The sequence below is a fragment of the Fusarium phalaenopsidis genome (genome assembly GCF_050370095.1).
Source record: "Fusarium phalaenopsidis strain FUZ10S chromosome Unknown contig_32302, whole genome shotgun sequence".
NCBI classification, from domain to species: domain Eukaryota; kingdom Fungi; phylum Ascomycota; class Sordariomycetes; order Hypocreales; family Nectriaceae; genus Fusarium; species Fusarium phalaenopsidis.
In genome coordinates, this window is record NW_028145405.1 from 464,007 (window position 1) to 488,785 (window position 24,779).

At 54.4% G+C, this 24,779-nt stretch overlaps 8 protein-coding genes across 8 annotated transcripts; 6 read left to right on the forward strand and 2 right to left on the reverse strand.

Annotated features, from left to right (window-relative positions):
* Positions 1-797: 797 nt before the first annotated feature.
* LRP88_07528 (uncharacterized protein) lies at positions 798-4,220 on the forward strand (the record flags this gene model as incomplete). Its single annotated transcript, XM_083244057.1, has 1 exon — positions 798-4,220. One exon carries the CDS (start codon positions 798-800, stop codon positions 4,218-4,220), a length of 3,423 nt encoding a protein of 1,140 aa, XP_083098551.1.
* Positions 4,221-10,265: 6,045 nt separating this feature from the next.
* LRP88_07529 (inositol polyphosphate kinase KCS1) lies at positions 10,266-14,810 on the forward strand (the record flags this gene model as incomplete). Its single annotated transcript, XM_083244058.1, has 2 exons — positions 10,266-12,757; positions 12,851-14,810. The coding sequence occupies 2 exons, from the start codon at positions 10,266-10,268 to the stop codon at positions 14,808-14,810; spliced, it is 4,452 nt and encodes a 1,483-aa protein (XP_083098552.1).
* A 922-nt stretch (positions 14,811-15,732) lies between these two features.
* On the forward strand, positions 15,733-17,308 carry LRP88_07530 (FAD dependent oxidoreductase-domain-containing protein; the record flags this gene model as incomplete). The annotated part of the gene is made up of 2 exons (XM_083244059.1): positions 15,733-16,362; positions 16,412-17,308. 2 exons carry the CDS (start codon positions 15,733-15,735, stop codon positions 17,306-17,308), a joined length of 1,527 nt encoding a protein of 508 aa, XP_083098553.1.
* Positions 17,309-17,599: 291 nt separating this feature from the next.
* Positions 17,600-18,066, forward strand: LRP88_07531 (P-loop containing nucleoside triphosphate hydrolase protein; the record flags this gene model as incomplete). Its single annotated transcript, XM_083244060.1, has 2 exons — positions 17,600-17,725; positions 17,779-18,066. The coding sequence occupies 2 exons, from the start codon at positions 17,600-17,602 to the stop codon at positions 18,064-18,066; spliced, it is 414 nt and encodes a 137-aa protein (XP_083098554.1).
* Positions 18,067-19,453: 1,387 nt separating this feature from the next.
* Positions 19,454-20,373, forward strand: LRP88_07532 (N-acetylglucosaminyldiphosphodolichol N-acetylglucosaminyltransferase anchoring subunit ALG14; the record flags this gene model as incomplete). Its single annotated transcript, XM_083244061.1, has 2 exons — positions 19,454-19,603; positions 19,666-20,373. The coding sequence occupies 2 exons, from the start codon at positions 19,454-19,456 to the stop codon at positions 20,371-20,373; spliced, it is 858 nt and encodes a 285-aa protein (XP_083098555.1).
* Positions 20,374-20,564: 191 nt separating this feature from the next.
* Positions 20,565-21,361, reverse strand: LRP88_07533 (mitochondrial 37S ribosomal protein mS23; the record flags this gene model as incomplete). The annotated part of the gene is made up of 2 exons (XM_083244062.1): positions 20,565-20,928; positions 20,982-21,361. 2 exons carry the CDS (start codon positions 21,359-21,361, stop codon positions 20,565-20,567), a joined length of 744 nt encoding a protein of 247 aa, XP_083098556.1.
* Positions 21,362-21,772: 411 nt separating this feature from the next.
* Positions 21,773-23,581, forward strand: LRP88_07534 (uncharacterized protein; the record flags this gene model as incomplete). Its single annotated transcript, XM_083244063.1, has 2 exons — positions 21,773-21,942; positions 22,087-23,581. 2 exons carry the CDS (start codon positions 21,773-21,775, stop codon positions 23,579-23,581), a joined length of 1,665 nt encoding a protein of 554 aa, XP_083098557.1.
* A 303-nt stretch (positions 23,582-23,884) lies between these two features.
* LRP88_07535 (cytochrome c oxidase subunit VIII) lies at positions 23,885-24,338 on the reverse strand (the record flags this gene model as incomplete). The annotated part of the gene is made up of 2 exons (XM_083244064.1): positions 23,885-23,910; positions 23,972-24,338. The coding sequence occupies 2 exons, from the start codon at positions 24,336-24,338 to the stop codon at positions 23,885-23,887; spliced, it is 393 nt and encodes a 130-aa protein (XP_083098558.1).
* Between the last annotated feature and the right edge of the window lie 441 nt (positions 24,339-24,779).

The window sequence follows — 24,779 nt, forward strand, 5'->3', positions numbered from 1 at the left end:
GAGGTCTGAACAAGATATCAAGCAGAAAGAACCATGTGGGAGTCAAGATCGCGAGGCGATGTTGCGCGTATCCTTGAACTTAGAGTCCCGTCTGGAATAAACGAATAAACAAGACAGGGGTGTTGATTGGGGTTCGGTTGGTTGCCGTGTCAACCACGCGGTCGTACAAGAGCATGACACACCAAACTAACCCTCTCCAAGTATCATAGCAAAGAGGCTAAGTTTAAGGCCTAAGAATTTTAAGAAAATTATCATAAGTAATTCAATAATATTAGAAAGTGATTATATTTTATTTCTCTTATTTATTCCCTTATTTGCTTATGGTTAGGTTATTAAGTTAGCCCTCTCTGCTATCTGAGCGGATCGCAGGTGTCATTCCTCCTGCAGATCACGTGCTGGGTCACGATTTCTTTGTTTCTAGCTCTCTGCACGCATTCGGCCTGAGCAAACGGTCAGCAAAAGTCTCAGCATCACCTTTCTGAGTCTTCAGGACATCATCCACGACATATTCAACTTCATTCGACTTCTTTCGCCTGTCTTCGAGGCCGCGTGCCGGCTTTCATAAAACCACTTTACGCGCTCTCACGTGAGAAACGCGGGGCGCGTCTCCCCTGGCGACGGCGTGAAAATCAACCAACGGCCAAGCATACACCACAGCGCACAGGTGACGACAAATGCGGGCCGATCAACCGAGATAACGACGTTTTGCGCCTCCTGGAACCCTACCGACTTATTTATGTACCTATTCAGGACGACGACCTTTGACATTGAGGGCGATACCCTCTGACGCCGACATCATGCAGATGCAGCGCGTCGATCCATCAGCCGATGAGCTTTCGTTAGAATGGGGGGAGGATACAATCTACTGCGAAGCGACATGCGCCCCCGAGGATGTCTTGTATGAGGGATCGGACGACGAGGATTACGATAACCCAATCTCGCGGAAACTACGATACGAAGAAGCCGGGCAGCGATACCTCGACGGAAAGACACCTTTCCTTATTACAGCATCACTCAAGGGCCCGTTCGACTCAAAATCCGGCCGCTGGGTGAACCCGTGGCGATCCAAACACCGCACATCCGGGACATCGCAAGGAGTACGGACATCACCAGGCAAATTATTGAGGTCAGCACAAGTGAAGCGCAATGTGTCAATTCCGGAGACGATCCTCACAGCACCGGGCGACAGCCTAGAGTGCCATTTGCCAAGCCCCGAGAGCCTCAAACAGGCTTCAGTTGCAGGAGGACATGCGTATTTGGAGGAAGATGAACTAGCAAAGGTCCAAGAGTGGAGGGAAGCCATAGAACCTGGAGATGCGGTAAGAGATCGGTTCTGGACATCAACACCACAGTCATCATTGTCGGCGAGAAAGAGGAAAGCGAAGGGGTCATCATGGCTAAAGCATTTGGCCACCAAACGACGACGTACAGATATCATGGAATCCGGGTCCGTCAACACTCCTGTCCCACGACGAACGCATCTCATCAACATTGTCGACGATCAGGATAACTATGATGATGCGCCGACTACATCTTTCAACAGCGTCCCCGATCGTCTACCTTCCTCGGCTCTTGCTGCCAACAGATTCTTTGCGCCGTCCCAAACTAGTGACTGGGAGGGGGGTACTCAAGCTGCAACAGACGTGGATGAACTGATTGAGCCAGATCGTCGGTCGTCTGCTGTTTCTTCCAACCCCTTGGTCAAGCGCATCTCACCAGTTCGCGATCTCGGGAAATGCGCCCAAGACGAAGAGGCCAAGCATGCGGAAGATGAACTTTCTCGCGATAATGTTGCGTCTATGCAGGCTGCCGCCACTTTATCATCGCCGATATCGCAAAGACAACACATGCCAGCCGCCGGTCGAACTACCAATTATTCTCAACACAGCGTGCAACGACAAAGTCAAATCAAGCCAGCGTCACCCAGTCAACAACCTTCACAAAACTATGATGCAGAGTCTTATCTGTCCATATCTTCGGAAGACGACAAATCTTCCAGTCCCTCGCCGGCTTTTGAAACACAAGAAGATCAAAGCTTCTGCTTCAAGATGCGCCCGAAGCATATTGCAGTCACTGAAATCGTCGAAACAAGTTCTCTTGTGCCAACATCAGTATCTGCTGAAGATCCCCAGGCCAGTGTTAGTGAGGAGGAATCTTGGTCCGGTTTATCGTCTGTGGACGAAGCCTCTGGAGTACTCGCCCAGGACGACGATACACCTCGAGGCAAGCCTAACAACACCGAGGGGCCGGATATCAATATGGCCGATGCCCCTGTTACCGAACCGATGGACTTGGACAAGCCGGGAATGTCAAGTGATCTGTCGTCAATTGCCAGTCAAGAGTTTACTGGGTTCGACCTCTCTGAAGAAACACCCGACGACCCTTGCGATGAAGACACTGCCAGCGATTCGTCCGAGACTGGTTCAGATACAGCGATAATGTCTTCTCTTACGCCAGTGGAAGAGGTAATCAAGATTGCCGATACCGAGTCTTCTAGTGGCTCCGAAGAGCCGGATGCCGAACCACAAAGGGAGGAAATCTGCGTTGCGGTTGAAGACGACAATTCGAGCCGAGTTGAAGAGACCACAGATTCCGAGGACGAAACGACGGAGGAGTCAACCGATCAGGAGGAAGGAGATTCTGCGAATTCATCAACGGCATCCGGCAACAAGTCTTTACAAGTTTCGCCTCAAAAAGACCAGAGCAAGGCATCGTCAGTTCAATGTACAGCACCTAAAGCCAACAGCTCTATCGCTAGCCCTTCCTATGGAGCTTCCCTCCTGAAAAGCTCTGTGAAGAAACACATTTCGCAGAGCTCTTGGTCGAAGTTCGCTCGCATTGCCGAGACTCCTCTCGCATCACCCACTGCTCGCCGTTTGCAGCGCAAAGAAGGCAATACTCCATTGCCCAATACTCCGATTACAAACAAAGTATTGAGCCGGATTGGATCTAATGCACGCGTTCCTCCCTCGCAGAAGCAACTGTCAAGCCCCATCAATGGAGATGATAATGGTCATCAAACAGAGTTGAGTCCCAATCCCGGGCCCAAAGCTGCAGAATTGAGGCAAACACCCTCTTCAATCGTGTCCCCCACTAGTATTCATGCCATTGAAGCTACGACGCCCCAATTGGAAGTTCAACAAACGGCTCCAAGGGCACACGATGCCATGGATGTTGACCAGCGAGACCCCAAAGGAGACTTGCCAGTTCCCTTTTCACAGCAGAGTCCATGGGCGGAAAGCAAGCTATCCCAATACGCATCAATGGCAATGGATCGACTGCCTCTAATCGACAGCGCTCAAGAATTTACTCCGCTGAACAAGACGCACGACTCCTTCGCGATGACATCTGCAGCAGCTCAGACCCCCTGGACAGAGGAGACGACCCGGATGCCCATGACGGGGCAGACACACATACCCACCATTTCCGAGGAAGATCACATGGAAGTGGATGTGTCAAATACTCCTGAGATGGCATTGAATGCCAATGCACAAGTTCAGAACGAGGCTCCGGTTATCACCCCAGCTCCGGTCGCTCGACCTGCTATGCCTGAACCGCAGTTTTCTGTCAAGTCATTCGCTTCGTTCATGTCTTCTCCGGAAAGCCGCCCTCGTAAAGTCAGACGGGCCAGCTGGAGAGACTCAGGTTCTCGTCTTCCCAGCACACAAGGCATTTTGGCCTCAGCGACCAAGAACCCCTGGGAGCGCAGCAGTTCACAGCGTCGTGTGTCATGGGCGCCTCTACCTCATGAAACCGAGGGACAGGAAAGCATACCGGCAACCCCAACGCCTTTGGTAGTCCCAGCCCGCGCAGCGTCCCCTCCACCCACAACCCCGATCGAGGACCTCCCTACCTCCGGGGACGCCAAGTTCCGCAAGCACTTCAATGCTGTGGCCCGCCGGAGCAACATGGCCCATGGAAACGCCTACTACCAGCGCCTACTACCCTCGGAATCGCAGCGCACAGTCGGAAGTCCCGAACCGGACGCCATGGCGGAGACGTTCCTCACGGCCGACCAACTCCGACAGAAGCAGCAGCACAACAGCAACAAGCACCACTTGGCGGATCACACTAAGAGCGACCGCGAGACGGATGAGTCACAGGATCCTCTGGACATGGTGGAGGACGTTTTCCGCGAGATTGGCGACTTTCTGGAGAAGTGGGATGTGGACAACACCAAGACACCCCAACCCGCTCAGGGGCCACAGAGCCCTTGGTGAATGGTCGACCAACAAATGCACGTTTTTTTAAAGGCGCTATGAAAAGCCTTGTTTTTCTCGGAAGCTACGGCAAGGACAGATACTACGGGAAAGGATTTGGAATGTTTTTTTTTTTTTGGTTTTGTGAATGAATTATTATTCACGTATTAGGTACACCGGTCAGGACAAGCATGTCAAGGAGTTCAGGGGGAAAGCAACGAACGGCACGATTGCATGACACGAGGACGGGTGTTTACCCAACAGTTGGGCGTTTGTATGCAAAGATACCTCGAGTAGACATTTTTTGTTTCATATTCAAACGCTGCATAAGATGAAAAGTCTGTCTATGCCTTCACGTGGTTGAATCGTCGAAGCTCTAAGGTCGTGATACTACAAGCCTGCGATTATCTTGAAACTACGTAAAAAGAAACCTTGGGACACCGCTCTCTCGTAATATCAATGATGACGAAGAAGCAAAAACCCTATTCCTGTCTCAGGGGGGCCATCAGAAACGTGCATCCTGTGCCCCCTACGTTGGCTGTCAGAGCCCATGAGTGCGCGGTGCCGTAGCTGATTCGCCAGATGGCTCCCCGGGGTATTATTTCCAACAGAACCTACGCCGCGAGACATTATGCCAGGAACTGATGAGCCGAGTAATACGCTTTTCCAACACATCTCCCCGAGCTGCCAAGACAAGGGGAGAAGGTACAAGGAGAGCTGTCGGAGTACCTCTCAGCCCTGGACACACGCCCCCCTTGGAAACCATGGCTAGGCGTGCAGGGCCGCCGCCATCTGGGGTCCCGGGGAGCACATGGCTGCGAGGGAGGCCTTCTGTGGCCGGGTCGCGGATCGACGATGGTACTCGATCGAGGGTGCGGTGAAGCTCGGCCAGCGTCAGCGGACGTTCCGGGTGGCAGGGAGATTAACGTCGGCGAGGAACGAAGCCTAGAGTGTTCCCAGTACCATGATTCCGGTAAACGGGTACCCTGGAGATGATCCTGTTCAGGGGGATTCGACCTCCGTGTTGAAAGGTATGAGGCCAAGTGGTTGACGACGTCTCGGGGCTGAATATCTCGGGGCGACGCCGGCGGAGCGACGGGTGGAGCACTCTGCCCATCCAGTCCGGTCCCGGGACGGGATGCCTGCGCTGGAGGAGACAGCTTATTAGTCGGATCCGAGAGGGCGTGGCCCACGCAGCATCTCGTAGCAATCCTGCTGTTCCCTTTGCCAGTAACTAGGGTTGTCGTCTCTCGTCTCCTCTGTCACCAACTCCGACTAGGGTGGTCGCTGCAAGAGCAAGCCCCATCTTCTAGAGTCAGACGACATCCAGCTTTGTGGGCTTGTACCCATCTGTTCCACCTTCATCTGCTCAGGGAGGGCAGTCCGTGTGTGCTGGATCAGATAGAGGAGAGGTTGAGGGTGGGGGAACATTGGGACTCGAGCATGATCGAGACCTTGCCCCTACTCCCGCGGATATCCAGATTTGAATCTCTGGGTGTCGGGCTGTGGGAGATGTGGTTAAACTTTCCCATATGGCGAACATGGCTGTCAGACCAGACTAGCTTCGAGAAGTAGAGGCAGCACACGACAACCTCGTGTGATCATCGTTCCAAAGAGCTTCTCGCTTCCCCTTCCCCTGAATTGGCGTTGGCCCAACGATCAAGAGCCTGTCTCACTCGTGACAATTTAGCTCGCCTCGTCATTCTAAATGCAACGGGGGGATTCGCGCCTCCCAAACAATCAAGGCCGGCTGGGGTTTGAGGTTGAGTTTGGAGCGCCATGGAGCGGGCAGTCGAGGCACGTTGTCGATAGACGAGCGACGATTGGCCGGTTGCGGCTCGGCGGGCGATATGCACATCTCCAGGCCAAGGAGGCGAACATGCCTCTGACAAGATAGGGAATGTCTCGCTAAAAGTCGGGGTAGATCAGCGGCTCGACTTATTGGACAATGGCAGCCGGGATGGAGCAGGGAAGGCCGGGCGAAACTGCCTTGGTTCGCTGGTGTCTTGCAAGATGGAGGTTGAGGAGGAGACGGCGGGATGGGACGTGCCGCCAGTAGCTGGGTTCTTGGTGGTGGAGAGGTGTTGGATGGCTTATCAAAGCCCGCTTCTACCGCAACCAAGCAAGTTGAGGCCTTGCCTTGGTTGTTTCGCGCACAAAATTCTGCAGAAAAATTGTGTGCGTGAAACGAAACAAAGTTCATCTCGTTCCATGCTCATGCCCTTCCGCAACCCTTGCACCGTCCGGGCCGCCGGGGAAGTCGGACCAACAATGTAGCATTGAATCGACGCCGCCGTGATGTCCATGCCATGTATGCGCTGCGTCCTAGGGTAAGGTCAATGCCTGCGCCCCCTCTGTCGGATCAAGGGCATCGATCATGAGACGGGTAACTCAATTCCACCGTTCACAGGTTGCAGCATCCTCATGGCCTTGCTGCAGAGCACTTGCAGGGCCGTTGACAGCCGCGCTGTGCTGGGATAAATTCCCAGCCTGCTGTTTTGGTCCGGCTGTTTCTTGCGGATCGTCTCGCAGCACGCGCATGGTCGCATATCTAGGCGGGGCCAGGGCATGGCATGGCATTCTGCCTGAGCATATCGACGGTTGCTTCGTGGATTCCCGCATCTAAGAACACGCCCCTAAATCAAAGAAGGTTATGCAGAAGAGGAAAAAGAAAGGAGCAGAGATAGCGTCCCGCGCCAATCAACCCTATCCGTACTCTGCGATGGATACAGTGCAGTACCGGGTACCTACCTCATCCAAAGCTTGAGGCCATGGCACGTAGCAAGATATGGATGGATCATGGATCGACAGCCAAGCGGAAGTTGCCAGACAGCCGTCTCGTCTCAATACACGATCCAGGGGGCATGAGCCCGAGATCAAGCGCGCACGAGGTCGGTGCGGAGGCGTATGGGTGAGGGTTGGAAAAGAAAGGGTGTCGCATCTCCCGTCTCACGCCAGCCAGCCAGCCCTGAACCGAGCCATTCAACAGGGTCGGCGAGAAAACGTGTCTCGAGGGTTTCATTGTGTCATAACACAGAGCTGATGAGCGATGAGTTGGCTATGATGATGGAATGAGATGACGAGGCTCAGAGCCATTTGTGGGCAGAAGCTTCAAGCTCGGTCAGCGACTGAAAGCTTTGGACGTGGCAAGGCGACACCGGGCGAGACTTCTAATGGTCGCAAGTGACATGTTGTGCGAACGTGTAAGCTCCAGACCGGGAGAGGATGAACCAATCCAAGCCATGTGCGTCCCAGGAAATGCCGCCAAAGAATGCCACGGGGGTCATGGTGCCACGATGCCACGAGAGAGGGTGAGAGATATCCGTCCGTCCTCCGGAGACGGCAGCCGGGCGATCGCTTTTTCGGCAGCAGGTCGCAATGATAAGATGGTTGTTGGGTGTTGGACGATACTCTCAAGTGCACAAAGAAGAACTCACACTGTTGGGCCGACTGACCAAGAGCCGCCCCAAGATGTCATGATCTTGGCGGGCGGCCTGGGGCATCACATGACACCCCCCAGCTTCCAATGCCCGCCAAACGGAAAGAGAGCCCCGCACTAGATCGAATCGAGACACCGTTTGAATCGCGCATACAGACACATCCATCCCATCTCACAGACCACTAGATGCAACAGACTGGGGTCGAGATTCGAGCCAGCACCAGCCTGAGGGTGAGGGCCCTGGTGGGGACGGTGCGATAACGGGGGAAAATGACGAGATGCGTCGAGAGTGGTCCGTCTCTTGCAGCGCGTTTGCTCGTTTCGTGGCGCGAAAACGGAGCAGTCCGAGAGAGAGGGACGTTTTTTTAGGCGCGGCTAGCTCTGAGCTGAAAGGGAGAAATGCATCGAGGGAGTCGGTAATGGATGGAAGGGGTCTGAAACCCTGCGCCACCCGTCGTCGCTTGTTCCCCGTGGCCCTTGTTGAAGCTTTTGCACCGTCATGAAAACAAGCTATTATCCCGGGGTCATGACCTCTCGTATGCCTCTCTACCAAGTCAGCAGCTCAGAAAAAAGACGGCTACTAAAAAAATCTAGCCAATCATGACAACCAATTCATCAGATCAATCTCGTAAATCGCCACCGTATTCCCTTGTCCGCCGTGTCCGGTGAGCAAATCCAGAGCCCCAGGCTTGGGTATAGGGACGGGGCCGTTCCCTGCTGTTGGGCAGCGCGACCTTGCCTTGGGGCCCAAGGGAAAATCCAGAAAAATGACCAAAGAATGACCCAGAGATGATCCTGGCGAAGCCGAAGACGGGGTCCGGGTCCGCCAAGAGGTGACAAAATACGTCAGCCTCGGCCTCTTCAGTCAGTTCCATTCCATGAGGCACTCAATGGAACTCTATCTCGATTTCCCGCGCCCTGTCTGAACTGTGTCTTTGATTAAGAACTCGGAAATAACTGCGGGTACCGGTAACCAAGCATTGGTCAGAGTTGCTGTGTCTGTTTCTCTCAGCAAGATCGCGGCGTGAGTCTCGTCTTATTCCTTCACCCTCTGACAGGGCAGCCCAGCAGCCTCCACAACGCTCCAGCCTCTTGTTCACGCCTGCAGCCGCGGACTGGGAGCCAAGGCGGGTCCCGGAAGATTTGAGACAGGGGACCAGAGGCGTTGTGAGGGCGTCCAATGGCTGCCACCTGGGACTGGATGATAAGGTCATGCATGGGGGATCTGACGCTTCATGGAGACCTACGGTATGGCAGCGGAGTGTCCTATTACAGCGGGACTCTTGGACGGTAGGCGGTGCAGATTGGAGAAGCAATTAGCATTGCCTGATTGGCATTGGCAGGATATTGGAAAATATTGGCAAACTGCGGTCATGGACTGATGTATGCGCGTGTTGTCGATTATGGGAAGAGTTGGACGGCGAATGGGATGAGATGCGATAGGACGACCAGTCACGGGCGCAATCCAGTTCAAACTTCCATGTGAATCACGCTGGCACAGGTACAAAGAGACGACAATCGCTGCTCAACATGCAAGTAATTCACATCTCTGATTAGGTCCCTGACGTTGGGGTAGCACTCTATTTTTGATGAGATGGACGTGGTGGTGTTGCTTGATAGAGGCCATCCACACACCCTTTTGGTTCTCCCGCGACGTTGTCATTCAACCAACACTCCCCTCCTCAATGCCGTCCATGACACCCGCCCTACTTCCAAACTGCCAACCGTCACAGAAATAACGGAGCGCTTTCAGTCTTTACACGTGGTGGAGAGCCAGGCTCCCTGCAACTCTGGGCTGCATTAACAGACGCCTCGGCCGCCGCCCCGGTGCAGGCTTGGGGACGACAGTACAGTAGCCGGACCCCACAGGCGTGACCGCTATCCAGCGGCCTGGAATCCTGCTCTGCAACAGAGCTACTGGGCTGCCTCCATGGATGCAGTGGGAACAGCACGGACTGCCTGTGGCATTGGATCTCAGCTTTACCGGGGGGGGCGCTGCTGTTTGCTTGACAGGCAAACCTGGGAGGTTTGGACGCGGTGTGGCCGTCGAGGTTCGGACAGGCGGCCACTAGGAGGCCGGAACCCCGCGAAATGGCTCAGGGCTGGCTCGGGAATGGAAGCTTTGTTCGAGACGGTCTGGATGGGCTGGCATGGAAATGGACGTCACCCCGCCAGACATGGACGGATGTCGTCGACTTTGTGCTCCCCCAGTCAGCCAAATCTCGGCGCATCTGCCGGGCTGAGTTCTGGGACAGAGGGTCAGGTACTTGTCAGACAAAAGGGTACCTCGCCTGGGGCGGGCCTTTCAGTTTCTCTCGGGGCACCCTCCCCCCAGTGCCCAGTGCCCAGAGCCCAGCGGAGGGCAGGGCAGGCGCGGGGCCTTCCATTCAGTGCTTCCCATCCATTACAAGGGCCTGACGACTGACGCCCGGGCCATCCCCTCGCTATTTCTACCGGGTCTCAGATACCACTTACCGCCCCCGGGCTCCGTATCTACGAATCATTCCTCCACGCCCACATCCTCGTCCCTCTCCCTCGCTCTCCCATCTTCAAACTCACAACACAACTCTTCCCTCTTTTTCCCCCTTCGCCAACCATACGAGCGTGTTGCGCCAGATGTCCTCCTCATGTCCAGTCCGCATCCCACGTCCGAAAATGCCGCACGCGCCGTACCGGTGAGCGAGCCTGAGCCCTGTCGTTCGCCCGAGGCCCTGCTAGATGCTGCTCCAGGTGCTGCCGCGGGCGCTGCGCCTGATGCTCATGTCGCTTCTGGCACTGGCGCTGGCACCCGCGCTGCTACTGGCCTTGATCATGACCATGATGATGATGATGATGCTGCCCGTCTCGGCCGCCGTGCTCAACCCCCGGGGCTGATCGCTGCTGCTACTGCTGCTCCCACATCCTCCAACACTACTCCCACTCCCTCTGCTGCCATCTCTCCCTTCATGCCGCCACCCTCCTCCGCAGACAAGGTGCCCGACAACGTGCCTGATTCTGTTCCTGATTACGTGCCCCGTGGTGATGCCAATGCCAGGGACGCCGTCCAAGGCCCCGTCGCCCCCGTCAACGGCCATGCCCCCGGTGCTTCCAGTAATAAGAAGGCCCGTGGCCCCGGGCCCCTGCCGAGGCAGTCTGGTCCTTCCTTGCTGACCCAGGCCTTGGCTTCTGCCCGTGGAATCACCAACCCTAAGAGCTCCAGGCTCTCACCCCAGTCTACTTCTACTACAACTACAGCCACCATCTCTCCCACGACTGTCACCTCCCCCAGCTATTCGCCTACTACAACCCTGCCGACCACCGTTCGATCGTCTAAGTCGGGCCATAAGATTGCAACCTCACCCGCGAACACCTCGACACCTACTACTCCCACACCGCACTCGACTACTTCTCGTACACTCGACGGTCCTCTTACAGAACCTGCGAACTCGACATCGCGACCCGACCGAGACAGCGCTGCCATCTTTACCGATCCTTTCCACCAAAATGTCTCCACGAAATGCGCCGCTCCTAGGCCATTAACGAGAGCCACATCCGAGTCTTCCAACATGGCTGCCTCCGCCGTCACCACCATGACCTCACTCGCCGCCCGAGAGGCTGCGAGCGTTCCTTCGTCCTTTAGCCACTCGGCCCTCGCCACCCTTCGCGATGTCATTACTGATCCCCGTGAGGCGAGGGATGTCCCCCGAGGCAGAGCATCGACCTCGCTGGATCTAGACAGAAGCACCATTGATTACTACCAACCCCGAACGACGACCTACACGACATCTTTCAGTGATTCACCCCTTCCATTCGAAGACGATAGCCCGGGGACCAAAACACCACCTGCGACTTCGCGACACGAGGATGCTAGGAACACCGATCAGAGACCAGCACAATGGGCCAAGGCCCCCCCGCATTGGATGGCAATGGGCCCTGAGAAGACGGAAAAGATTTGGTCCATTGGCTCAGTTGAAGGCCAGGAGGAGGATGGCCTTGTCGAAAAGTCCATTACCGAGGCGATGGCTGGCGTGGAGCCCAATGCACGAAGTCGCAAGTCAAGTTACAGTTTGCGGTTCTTCAAGGAAGGCCTCCCACCAGAGGACAAGTCTCGTCGCAGGGACCCGAGGCACGCCCCAAGAGAAAAATTGGCACCAACACTCGAAGAGGATCACGAATTGAGCTCGAACGCGAAGTCGCACACCACTCCCTCCAAGGAATCAACTGCCATTCGCTTGCGACATGATGATGGAGGGGTCCCTCTACTTACATCAAAGACCCCCTACTCCGAATACGTCCTCGACGAGCAACCCATTCTCAGCACGTCTCCCGATGAGGATTATTTTTCGCTGCCCGTCAATGGTTCGCTCACCTCGGGAGGCAAGACTCCGTTGCGAGTGCAACAGTCCGCATCTCGACCCGTGAACGGGCACGAAGAGGGCAAGTCGGTGGAGACAGCTGAGCTTGTGGGGCCGACCCCGGCCGCTGATGCCGACGGAGAAGCCGAAAGAGTGGAGGCGAGACGGAAATCAGGCGACAGCGTCAATACCGAGGTCGGATCTCACGATGAGGGAGATGCCGATGAATCCGGGGAAGAGAAGATCTCATCTGCCGTCTTCTTGCCCCACCAGGAGCTGCAAGAACCTTGCATAGGTGAGCCCCAGGACCGCACCGCGGCCCGTAGTCTCCGGGTGCGGTCTCTCTCCCAGAGTAAACAACATCCGTGGCTCGTCAAAGCGGATGAGCCTGAGCCTGAAATCATTCAGGAGAAGGATGAGCCTCCCTACGGCCTCGCTCGCCTCCCTTCTCGCGAGCGCCTTGCTGTGAAGCGCGGCGACCTCGTGCCTGACAAGTTTGAGGACGGCGCTATCGTTGAAGAAGACACTACAGTGACGAACGACGCTCCTCTTAAAACGCCCCAACCCGTGAGCCATTATGAGGACCATATCCATGACCACCAGCACGATCCTCAAGAGCCTCTTGAGGCCATTGAGCTCATTCCATATAAACATCAAGTCGGTGGTCACACCACTCTCTGGCGGTTCTCTCGAAGAGCCGTCTGTAAGCAACTCAACAATAGGGAAAATGAGTTTTACGAGACTATTGAGAGATACCACCGTGACCTGTTACCTTTCCTTCCTCGGTATGTTCCACCGCATTTGTCATTTCCTGATTGAATGGCGGATTGTTCCGTTGGCGCGAATTGCTTTGAAATTGGAGGCTAACTATTGTGCAGCTACATTGGCGTCTTGAATGTGACTTTCCGCAAGCAAACTCGCCGGAAGAGCACCTCAAAAAAGGATGAGGCTGCAGCGGCTGAGCGTAAGAAGGCTCAGGAGCAGCTCGAGGTAAACCGCCAGGAGAATGGGCAGAATGGACACAAGGACCACATCAAGGCTGGACCACCAACGGGCCGTGTCATCAGCCAATCTCTGGCCAACTCCAACGTCCCTATCCCCACGGTGACATTCGACGACAACAAGCACATCCTACCTCGAAACTTGCTTCAACCGATGCCCTTGCCAAAGGAGTTCCGACGGCAGAGCATTTCAACGTCGACGGTATCAGACCCCACAGTGCCAACCTCAAAGACCGCGGTCCGTCCACCACTCGATGAGCGGCCTAACAGTTGGGGCGCTACCATGATCAACAAGCGGCTGCGGAACGAGGTATTCAACGATGCGTTCCTGAAGGAGCCCGTCAAGGTTCACCGTCATCGTCGACCCCATCAACGATCGATTCCGCGTCCGACTCTTCAGCGCCTGCTCCGATCTACAAACTCGGACCCTGCCCTGATCAAGGCCGACTCGCCTTTTGTCAATGTGAATGGAGACGACAACTCGACCAACCATGCTCACTCTCAGAGGAAGCTTGCGCACCACCACTACTCACATAGCGATCTCGGCCCTGAGCGGGCTGTACCTGATATGGACGAGTATGTGCAGTCTGAGCCTGAGCAAGCACCGGGCGAGATGAAGGACGTGACTGGAACAAGTGCACCAGAACCCGAGACCCTCAAGGACAACCCACTTACCGCCAAGAAGAAGCGCAGATACTCTGCTGGCGGACTCCGTCGAAAACCCGAAGACGTGAGAGAATCTAGAGGAGACTTGAAGTACTTTGAGGAGGCCGACGATGCTGGATACAAGGGAGACAACGAGGAAAAACCAAAGCGACATTCGAAGAACTGCTCCATGGCTAATGGACATGGCACTCTGACAACTAATGGGAACAAGGAGCATGCGCCAAACATGGTTGACCAGCAACCCGAGGATGACTCCGCTGTCAGTTCGACTCTTGCCACACCAGCGCCCGACAGCACACCCGATCTTGCGCCTGAGCCTGCAGCCGAGTTCAAGAAGATTCCTCGACCTGTCAACCCCAAGGAAGCGAAGACTCAGAAGGATCGAGTCGAATACTTTTTGCTCCTAGAAGACTTGACGGCGGGTATGAAGAGACCCTGCATGATGGATCTCAAGATGGGTACCCGCCAATACGGCGTGGAGGCTACGCCAAAGAAGCAAAAGTCCCAGACGGAAAAGTGCCGGACCACGACGTCTGCGGAACTGGGTGTGCGTATATGCGGTCTGCAAGTGTGGAATGCCAGATCGCAGACGTACGACTTTCAGGACAAATACTACGGGCGCAAGCTAAAAGTCGGTGAGGAGTTCCAAGGCGCTCTTCAGAAGTTCCTCTACAACGGCCTCGACCTGCACAGTATCCTTCGGCACATTCCGGTGGTTCTGAAGAAGCTTGGGCAACTGGAGCAGATTGTTAGCAAGTTGCATGGCTACCGATTCTATGCAGCAAGTCTGCTCATGTTTTATGATGGCGATACGTCGGAGGATCCCGACTACGAAACGATGTACGAATCCACTACCGACTTTGCAACAGACACGGAAGAGACGACGCGGAGGAAGAAGAAGAACAAGAGAGAGATTGATTTCAAGATTGCCGACTTTGCCAACAGTCTCACGCCGTTCGACGATATCACGGACAAGCCCTGCCCGCCGCAGCATCCCGACGAACCTGATGGTGGATTCCTCAAGGGTCTGCGGAGCCTGAGGAGGTATTTCCTCCAGATCCAAAGGGATGTGAGGCAGGAATTGGGCCTGGACCCCAATGGCCGATTCTCGGGTCCCGTGGACTATCCGAGGGAGTGCGATTATGACGATGACGGAATGGTCAGCATCTGATTGACTCGATGGTTGTTCATGAGCTGGCAGCGGCGGTGTAAGTTGACATGGGGAGTCTGATACCCACACCTTTGTCCTTGGGCAGCTTTGCCGCAAGGATTGTTTTATTGTAGCCTTTTCTTTTCTTCTACGACCCTTTTTTATTTCTCTTTCATTCGTCTGCTATGGACTGTCGATTCGGCGTTCACAAGGGCCTGCCCCTGAAATCATGGGACAGAGAGGATGCCAAAAAGGGCAAAAGGAACAGGATGTGCGTCTCATGACAGGTTCACTTTTTCTGAAAAACATACCCTGCATCGGTTATGGCGTAATGCGACACGGAGGGGGGAGGGAGCTGGAGTTTCAAAAGCCCAATTTTTGTTCTTTTGACTTTTTTTCTTCACCTGGGCTGGAGGACAATGAGCAACGGATGGGTATAGGCAAAGGTCTATCACGAGGAAGGTGTGTTTTTTTCTTTTACTCTTTTGAAATCAGCGGTGTTTATGGGGGCGGGCATTGGGAAACCAGAATGATGACGGTCTTGTTTGTTTCACTGCGGTTTGTGCTCTTCTTCGTCTTTAACGGCAGATAATGGACAGGAAGGACTGGGGAAATTGGGGAAGGGATTCTTAGAGCGTTAGAGAAAATGCCAACTAGAAGGGTCGCTGATCCAGCATTCATGTCTTTTACCATTGAATCGCCAAGATGATTGTTGCCGTTGATTCGTGGTGTTTTGATGTGATGTCGGTCGTTCTCCAAATTCGTCTGTCTCATAGGTGTGCTCGATGTAGTACATGCATTATCTTGATAAGAGGGATGTAAACCACTCGGTTACTGAACCCATGCTTGCCGATCGAGATAGTGTCTCAGTGTCTCACCCTCAACATCTCGCTCAACTGTCTTGTCTAACCATATCTTAACCTTAACCGCACTCTCTTCAGCCATGGGCGCCATCATCTCCACGATCCAGTCAACTGTCTCAACCGTATCATCGGCCCTGAAAACCTTCTCAGCTCTGCATACTCAATTCTCATCCCTCCTCGTTCGGGCCTCATCCCCACCTAGCCTGCCCGTCCCCGCACCAACCCGTTCATACTGGCTTGACGACCCGCCTTTTCCTCAGCTATGCAGCGTTCAAAGTGAGTTGCCTGCGGAAGCAGATGTCGTCATTATTGGGAGCGGTATCACGGGTGCAGCGGTGGCCAAGTCACTTCTGGAGCTATCAGGGGAGCTGAGGGTTGTTGTATGCGAGGCTAGAGAGCTGTGTAGTGGTGCTACGGGTAGGAATGGCGGACACATCAAGTCCACACCATACGAGGTTCTTGGAATGTTCCGCGCAAAGATGGGACCGGAGAAGGCGGCCAAGCTGGCGAGATTTCAAAGGAGCCATCTGGAGATATTGAAACAGGTTGGAGAGAAGGTGCCCCAGGGTGAGGTCAGAGAGGTACAAACGGTGGATCTGTTTACTGAGAAGGATGATTTCGAAAAGGCTCAACGAGAGGTTGAGGAGATGAAGGTGTGGATGCCGGAGGAAAAGGCCATTGTCTTGGAGGCGGATGAGGCTAGAAAAGAGGTGAGCTGAGCTGATTCATTGTCTTGAGACAAGTTGCTGATCAGTAAAGTTTGGCGTCAACGATCTCATCGTAGGTGGAATATCCTACTCAGCTGGCGCTCTCTGGCCCTACCGTCTTGTTACGGGTGTGTGGAATGATCTCCTTGATCGATTTTCCACCTTGAGCATCCACACCAACACACCCGTCGAGAGTGTCTCGCACGAATTAGGATCGTCGCCGTACGCTTACACGGTCAAGACAACTCGCGGAACACTCAAGACTCGACATGTGATACATGCGACCAACGCATACGCTCCTCATCTAGTTCAGTCGCTTCGTGGGTGTCTCACAGGCGCCTTGGCACATATGTCCGCTCAGCGCCCAGGAGCATCATTCCCGTCGTCACACGGAGGACGGTCGTGGTCTATTGTCTACAACCCGGGTTTTGATTATGTGACACAGAGACCGGATAATCAAGATGGCACGCCTGGGGATTTGATGATTGGAGGGGGTTTCTTTAGGAGTCGCCAGCAGGGACTGGATCAAGTTGGAGTTTGGGATGATAGCCAGGTGCATGCCCTTCCGCTGACGCACGTCCGGGGTGTTATGCCAGCCATATTCGAGCCTCATTGGGGAGAAGGGAGCAAACTCGTCAAGGCTTGGACGGGTATTTTGGGCTTTACAGGAGACTTGATGCCCTTAGTCGGCCGAGTTCGTCCTTCAAAGGACAAGAACTCGGGAGAATGGGTTGCAGCTGGGTTCAATGGCGAGGGCATGGTTTGGGCTTGGCTCAGCGGAACAGCTCTGGCGATCATGGTTCTTGGTATGGAGGAGGAAAATCTAGGGGAGGGCGTTGGAAGGCCTGGAGGTAAGTTAGATGAGTGGTTTCCGAGGGAGATTTTGGGTGTTGATGGGGGGAGGTTGAGGAGGGCGGATGTCGCGAACCTGGCCGACTTTGTCAGTTGAAGCTATTGGATATAGGTTTCGAAATAAGCAGCCTAGAGATTATATATGATGCCTAAATGACGGTGTTTATTTTCATTGGTTAGATATGGTGAGAGGTGGCGGGCACAGGTTGCCAGCTGTTGACAGCCGTCATCCGCCAACCCATAATTACCTGGCATGCATCACCACTGCCTGCTTTCTTCTTCGCAACAACACTCATCATCCTTCACTTCACCGCGTCCTCATTCACCCTCATCATCTCACTTCGGACTTGTATCGCCTCATGTCAGCATCTTTGTCTCTTACCACAAAATGCCTTTGACCCCGATAAAGCCTAGCGAGCGCATCGACTCGTGGCGACAGCGTGTGCCCAGTCGTCTAGAGCGACGAGATCCGTTTGAGGGTGATGGCTTTGAGGAGCGCCCTTCAACTCGTCTTGTGAGTCTTTCTCAGCGATCTGTATTTCCTTCTCGCTCACGAATATCCGTTAGACCTTCCGTGAGGCATCTCCCCCTGCGCGTCGTCCATCGACCCGCCTCAGCTTCTTCCGCGCCGCCACACCTCTCTTTGGACGTCCTTCCACCTCAGAGTCTAGCCGCCCGTCCTCGGGTCTTCTGAACCGCCCCGTTGGGACTAAACGCAAGAGACTTTTGGGGATTTTCAACGGCAAGCGCAAGCGTAGGGACTCGGAGGTGGAGAGTATCCCACGGCAACCTCTCCACCTAAACTTTTTATTCGTGGGCAGCAAGTCTGCTGGACAGACATCTTTGCTATTGTAAGAAGCTCATCTTCTGTATGTTTCTTCGCTGACTTTTTGTAGCCGTGCTCGCTATGGCTATTTTCCTGATGCAAGTTATAAGGAACTCGACATTGATCATGAGCTAACATGCCACAGTCTGACGCCTTTTCTCGGCCTTTGTATGAAACCTATGTCAATGAGCGCACCTACAACGACCACCCTGTACGCATTGAGCTGTAGGATACCTCGGGCGTACCAGACCTCAACACAGTCGAGAGGTTGACGTACATTTCTTGGGACGCTGTGTTTCTCTGTTTCAACATCTCGGACAAAGTGTCTATGTACACCATCATGCAATGGGTGAGTGCGTTTGGTCGTGGAGCTGTATGAGGCTGACGGATGTAGTGGTACCACGCATCTCATGATGCTTTTGCAAAGACCGAGACGTTTCAGCCGTTGCTGTATCTTGTTGGTTTGAAGAAGGATCTGCGTGATCAGTGCTTCCTCGAGGATCACCGGACCGGTTCTGCACTTTCGCCTTCGGGGCTGATGGCGTATCCGACATGCTGCGTCTGTTCCTCTGAGGTTAGACTTTCTTTCTTGGATGGCATGTTGGGTTGAGATGGTTAACTGGAGATAGGCAAACTGGCAAGCGAAGCGTATTGGTGCGTACCGATATCTCGAGTGCTCGGCTGCCACTGGTCAAGGCATGAGGGAGGTGTTTGAAGATTCGACCAGAGAGGCGGCGAGACGAGCTCTTGGAGAGGAGTGTCAGGAAGAAGAGAATGCTGTGCCCAAGAAGAGACGACGATTCTTTTGAGGCGGGCGTTGGTCAAGTGTGCTAAATCATGAGAGACTGGGTTTTGAGCTTGATATTTCATTGATGATTAGAGCTTGGCATTGTTGGAGGTATCACATCAGCAAGGAAGAATGTTTAGTGGTTCACGCACTAGTATCTTCCTTGTGGGAGTTTTCCATGTACAGTAAATAGTCTCAATACCTGATTGAGAATCAATTCTTGCTCTTAAATGGTCTCTTTAATTGAATAATTCAGGGTAAGTTCATTCAGCCAGTCAAATAGCTCTGAACTTGGCTTACATTTCCCATTTTGGCCCGTGCTTGAGCCACATGAATCCACTTTCGACCTCACTTTGTTCCTCTGAGCACATGCTTTTTGCTGAGTCGGGAGACATCGTGTCATTGCCTTCTTGGAACAATGGAAATCTATTCTTGATCCCTTTTCGAGGATATTCGTGCAGAGAAATCCATGAGGTATAAATTTCTTTTCATTTTCTCGACTTGTTGACTTGTCCTTTTCTTCTTCAACCTTGATCCTTGTACTGACCACTTGTCCTCCAACAACAGTCGCATATAAGTCAAACCGGTATAACCTCACCACCAGCCAACGACAGTAGCATCTCGCCAAGATGATGTCCACCGAGTCCCTGAAGCTCCTGGCCTCCATCGTCGCCGCCCTCCTCGGCGTCAGCATCGGCCTCTTGATCTGCTTCCCGGCCGAGAATGTCCTGTTCCTGCTTCATCTGCTCTTTTTCGTCGGGCTCATCGTCTTCCTCACGGTGAGCCTCTCCTTGACCTTTTTCTGAACCACGGAGCGTTCCCTGACTCAAGTGAATTCAAGGCTCGCAGCGTTCAGCTCACCCTCCGTCGCCGTGCCGCTGCTGCTGGCAAGCAGGTTGGACGTGGTCATCTTCGCCGTCGTGATGTCGACTATCACCTCTTTGTTCTCGGCTCTGGTGGACACACCAAGGAGATGCTCATGATGATGGATGATGGATTCTGCAACTTTGCCAACTTTCACCGCCGCTACCTGATTACCGCTGGGGATCTTAACTCCATCTACCAAGTTGCCGAGTACGAAACTGACGTCGAACTTTTGTGCATCCGAGAGGGCAAGGACGCTGGAACCTCCGACAGCCGATTCGTCGCTCGCGCTCGTCGCGTTCATCAGTCTCTTTGGTCGACTCCCTTTTCCGCCTTGCGCAGCATGCTGGAAATCATCCCCGCCCTTCTTACGCCTCCCAAGAACGACGTCGGCGCCAAGCTCCGATACCCTACCTGCATCTTCTCCAACGGCCCCGCCACCGGCTTCTTTGTCGGACTGGTTGTTAATCTTCTGAAGATGTTTTACGTCGTGCCCGAGGACTCGATGAAGTTTGTCTACATCGAGTCGTGGGCCCGCATCTCGACCCTGAGCCTCACCGGGAAGCTCTTCTACTACACCGGCATCGCTGATGTCCTGGTTGTGCAGCACGCCGAGGTTGCTGCCAAGTACGGGATTGAGAATGCTGGGGAGATGGTTTTCAACGCCCGGCGCCCTGATATCTGAGATGGAAGGGGGTCGTACTCAAGGGGGTTTCGAGATGGGAAGGTCTGAGATGGAGAGGACTAAAATGGGAAGGGTTCGCACCTAGGGGTTCATGGAACATGCGTGAATCTTGATTCTCGTACATAGACAGTAATTTTTTACATGGTTTGTGTACATGACGGGTATCATCCGCCCTCTCTGCATCAGCGACCTCAAATCGCCACCTTGTCCGTCTCGGCGGTGGCATCCGCCTCGGCAGCAATGTCCTCCCCGCCGGCGCCCTCCTCCTCGAGGCCGAAGCTCTCGATCTCCGAGTTGCGGCGGGCCTCGGTGCGCTCCGTCTCCTTGCCTGCCCAGAGCTTCCAGTTCTCAAACTCACGGTCCTCGAGGCCGTGCGAGACGTCGATGCGAGTCTTGCCAAAGTAAGCTCCCACGTGTCGGGCCTCCTCGACGGCCACGCGCTTCTCGATCTCCTCCTCCTGGCGGAGGCGGTAGAACTCGCGACGGGTGACATCGTAGGCCTTGCGCTCGCTGACGTTTTCGTTCTCCATGAGCCACATCTGGCGTTGAACGACGCTATGGCGGGGTTAGCTTGTCCAACGTGAGTTGTATATAGTCTGTCGACCTACCACTCTCCTGTCAAGGGGATGCCGGGCTGCTTCAAGCCCTTGCTCCAATCGCAATGCTGATAGTCCTTTCCATCCAACTCCATAATGATACGAGGCCTTGCGAGCTCCCAGGGGTGGTCTTTGTAGAAGGTGGTTCGTAGCGCATCCTCAAGGTACCTTATCCGTTGCGGGCGGAAGATGTTCTTGGGCTTGGTGGCTCTGGGGTTGGGTGCTCGGTGTCGGGGAGGTATGGTTCGGACGAGGGTCTCTGAGGGAGGGACCGTCTGCATGATGTTATACCATGGCGGCGTAGCGATGGACTTTTGGCCGAGGAGGTTGTGGTTGAGCTCCTCAGTGACGGTCTGGAAGACCCTCGCGGGGCGGATCTGTCTGCCTCCCATGGCCAATTTCTGGGATCTAGGTTAGCAGGTGAAATACAAGGTCATTAAATGCATCATCATCAACTTACAGGGTCAATTGGCGCTCTACAACGGGAGTGGGTTGCGATGTCGCGGCTCTATGCTCAGCGTGGTGGTGTGGTGGTGGAAATTTTGGAGATCGGCCAATCTTAACGCCGATAATGCGGGATGCCGGCAAGCTTGGCGCGAATCCGCCCCCGATCTGTTAGCAAAAAATCATCCCGGAAAAAGGTCCCGCTAAGAAACAAGCCTCTCATCCCACCACGAGAGAGATTGGATTGCCGACGTCCCTTCTCTCACCCCTTCTCTGCTTCCCATTCCCTTCCTTCTGGCTTCCTCTGCCTCGAGTGCCGCGGCTACACACCGAGGTCGCACCATCATGAGGAGGAGCTCATGAAAATCTCCAGTCGAGTAGACGGCTCCGTCTGTGCGGTGCTCTCGAACCGACCGTCGGCCAGGCTTGCCGCCCCGACCGTGAGGAGGAGCTTCTGCGCCGTGAGAGATGGCGGCGGGGGAACGCACAGGAAGAGGCTTGCTGCCGATTTCTTTTGCGCGAGGAGCTCGCTATGGCTGCTCAAGACTTTTACACCAGCGACCGAGCTTCGACGGACCCTCCCAATCCACCGACCCCGACATGCGGCAAAGAACTACGGAACTGCCGCCGAGGCTGCGCGACATTCGGGCCACAGCGCCAATCCGACGCATAGACAAGACCCAGAGCACCTCATGTCCTTTGTCCGACAAGAAGACTCGAGCACGGTCGAGGAGCACCTGCAATTCTACCAAGACCCATACCGTCGACGGTATGCCCAACCCGACGGGCAAAAGCTGGAGGTATCAGATAACCGGCGGGACTTTGAGCATCCGACCAAGGAAGAGACCTGTAAAGGCAACGACGAGACGAAACGAATAGTTGTTAAGCTCTGTTCTGCCATCTCGCAAAAACTCCGTCGCCCCTACTACACATCTCTTGAGCCGATATACGACATCTATCTCCAACTCCCCGAACCTCGAATGCTTCACCTCACATGGCAATGGCGAGACAAGTTTCTCAGGGTCATGGGAAGGCCGCCGAAGCGCGATTCCGAGTCAATGTTGCGGTACTTTGCGCTGCTTGGCGATGTGAGAAACGTTGGCTTGACGCTGCGTCGGACCCATTGGAACCTCGCTATGGCGTTTGCTACCAAGTATGCGGGCCGCGCAACGTCCACCGAATTGGAGACTGCACTGCGGATATGGAGGGAAATGGAGCGCGGTGCTGGTATCAAGGGGAACGAAGTGACGTTCAACATTCTGTTTGACGTCGCCTCCAAGGTTGGCAATTATGCCCTGGCCGAGATGATTTATAGGGAGATGGAAAACCGGGAGATTCCGTACAACCGGTATCACCATGTCAGTGTGATACACTACTTTGGCCTGCAGATGGACTCGGCAGGGATCCGGGCCGCCTACAGGGACATGGTCGAGGCGGGTGAGATGATTGACACTGTTGTGCTCAACTGTGTCATATCGGGACTTCTGAGATGCGGCGAGGAGGTGGCGGCTGAAGAGACGTATCGGAAGATGAGGGATGTCCATTCCATGTCCCCGGATCTCCCTGATAGGAACTACGGGATGCCTCGGGTCATAACCAAGGTGTTGATGATGTTCAGCAGAGTTGGACGGAAGCACCCCGAGCTCGGCAAGTCTTTGCAGAAGCAGATCGAGCTCAGTCCGAACCTTCACACCTACAAGCTCTTTGTGGAACACTACTCCACCCGGATTGGGGACCTGGCAAAGGTTGCTCAGTACCTGGATGAGATGAAGTTTCTTCGGATCACGATCCACCCGACCATCTTCCTGGCCCTGCTCAAGGGCTTCTACTCTCACGGAGGGTATTCGAGCTCAGAGTGGAGTGAGCAGCGCCTTGAGGGAGTCTTGAAGGCCATGTACCAGGCCAAGGACGAGGGAGTACGAGGTTTCCGCATTGACCGGTGGCTGGTCATCTGGGCTCTGCGAGCAGTCAAGAAGTGCTCCTCCAATGAGGCCGTCGTCCGGGTTTACGATGAACTGGCCAAGCGCTGGGACATTGCACCAGACCGGATCCCCTTCATCCAGTCCCTGTTCGACAACGTTCTCAACGGCAGCGATATGAAGTCGCCGACGGGTCAATGGGATGGCCCGTCGTACCGGAGATATAAAAAAGATGGAACGCGGTTATGATGTAACAGTATATTCTGTACCAATTTGTATATTACGCCATATTAGAGCATACCCCAGAGCAGGATAGCTCTGTGTACTTAGATGATTCTCGTATGAGACATGAGCACGAATTGAGCTGATCATGAGCACAAATCACATTGCAAATCACACAGAGACAAAACTATTGCTCAGACAAATGAAATATTTCGAGTGCAAGGATCGAGAGTGACTGTTGTCTATTTCGGTTATGTACACAACGATCCATCCACAGGCTCCCTGATCTGTCAATGGATGAGCAGCATACCCAATCCGCTAACCACGGACTTAGGTAGGCTTGTAGGTCTGCCAGACTGCAGGGCGAGTTAGCATCGATGCCTCCGGCCGGGAGAGCACGGGAGAGAAACCACGCACCGGAAATGCCGAAGGGAGCGAAGAAGCCGGTGGCCATGAAGGTCCAGTATCCAACGCCGAACCACTTGTTGCGGGGGTTGAAGGGGATGTTGCTGTAGGCGCCCTCGGGGTAGTGGTAAGGCGAAGAGAGGCGGGCGCGGGTGGTCTGGAAGCCTCGCTTGGTGACCAGAGAGGTCGTGGTACGGACGGCGGCGCGGGAGAGCATCTGCGCGAGGTCAATTCGGTTCGTGCGCGGCGGGAGACAAGAGTCGAGCGGCTCAATGGCTTCGAATCGTAGACGGGAACGCACCTTGACGTTGTGGAGTGGCGATTGGGGATGGGAGCTTGGGTATGTGTCAAACGTCGTGATGGGTAGCGCCGAGGTCAAGATGGTGGTCTGAGGTTGAAGGGAAAACGCTTAGCACGGTCACCTGAAAAGTCACATGATACATACAAATGGTAATGCTGACATCCCGAGTCGTACGTGACGTCGGCAGCAACCGGTGGATCTCGATGCCTCACCGCCCGCAGCTTGTTTCGCCAGGGGCGCTTTTTTCTGCCGCCAAGCCCACTTCCTGGTCAACCAACTTTTTTTAATCGCATGGCCCAGGTCCCACGAATTGGGAACCTCCGATCGATTCCTTTGTGTTGTTGTACGGGACGACAAGGTCACGCTCTTTTTTCCTTCGAGGTGACTATTTTTGGTCTTATTTGAGACCTCGTTTCTTTGTTCTCGATCCTCACCCTTCTTCAGCACGCTGGGAATTGCGACCTTGCAGCTAGCTACTCCGATCTCGATCCCTTTCTCCAAAAAGCTAGCGATCGCCCC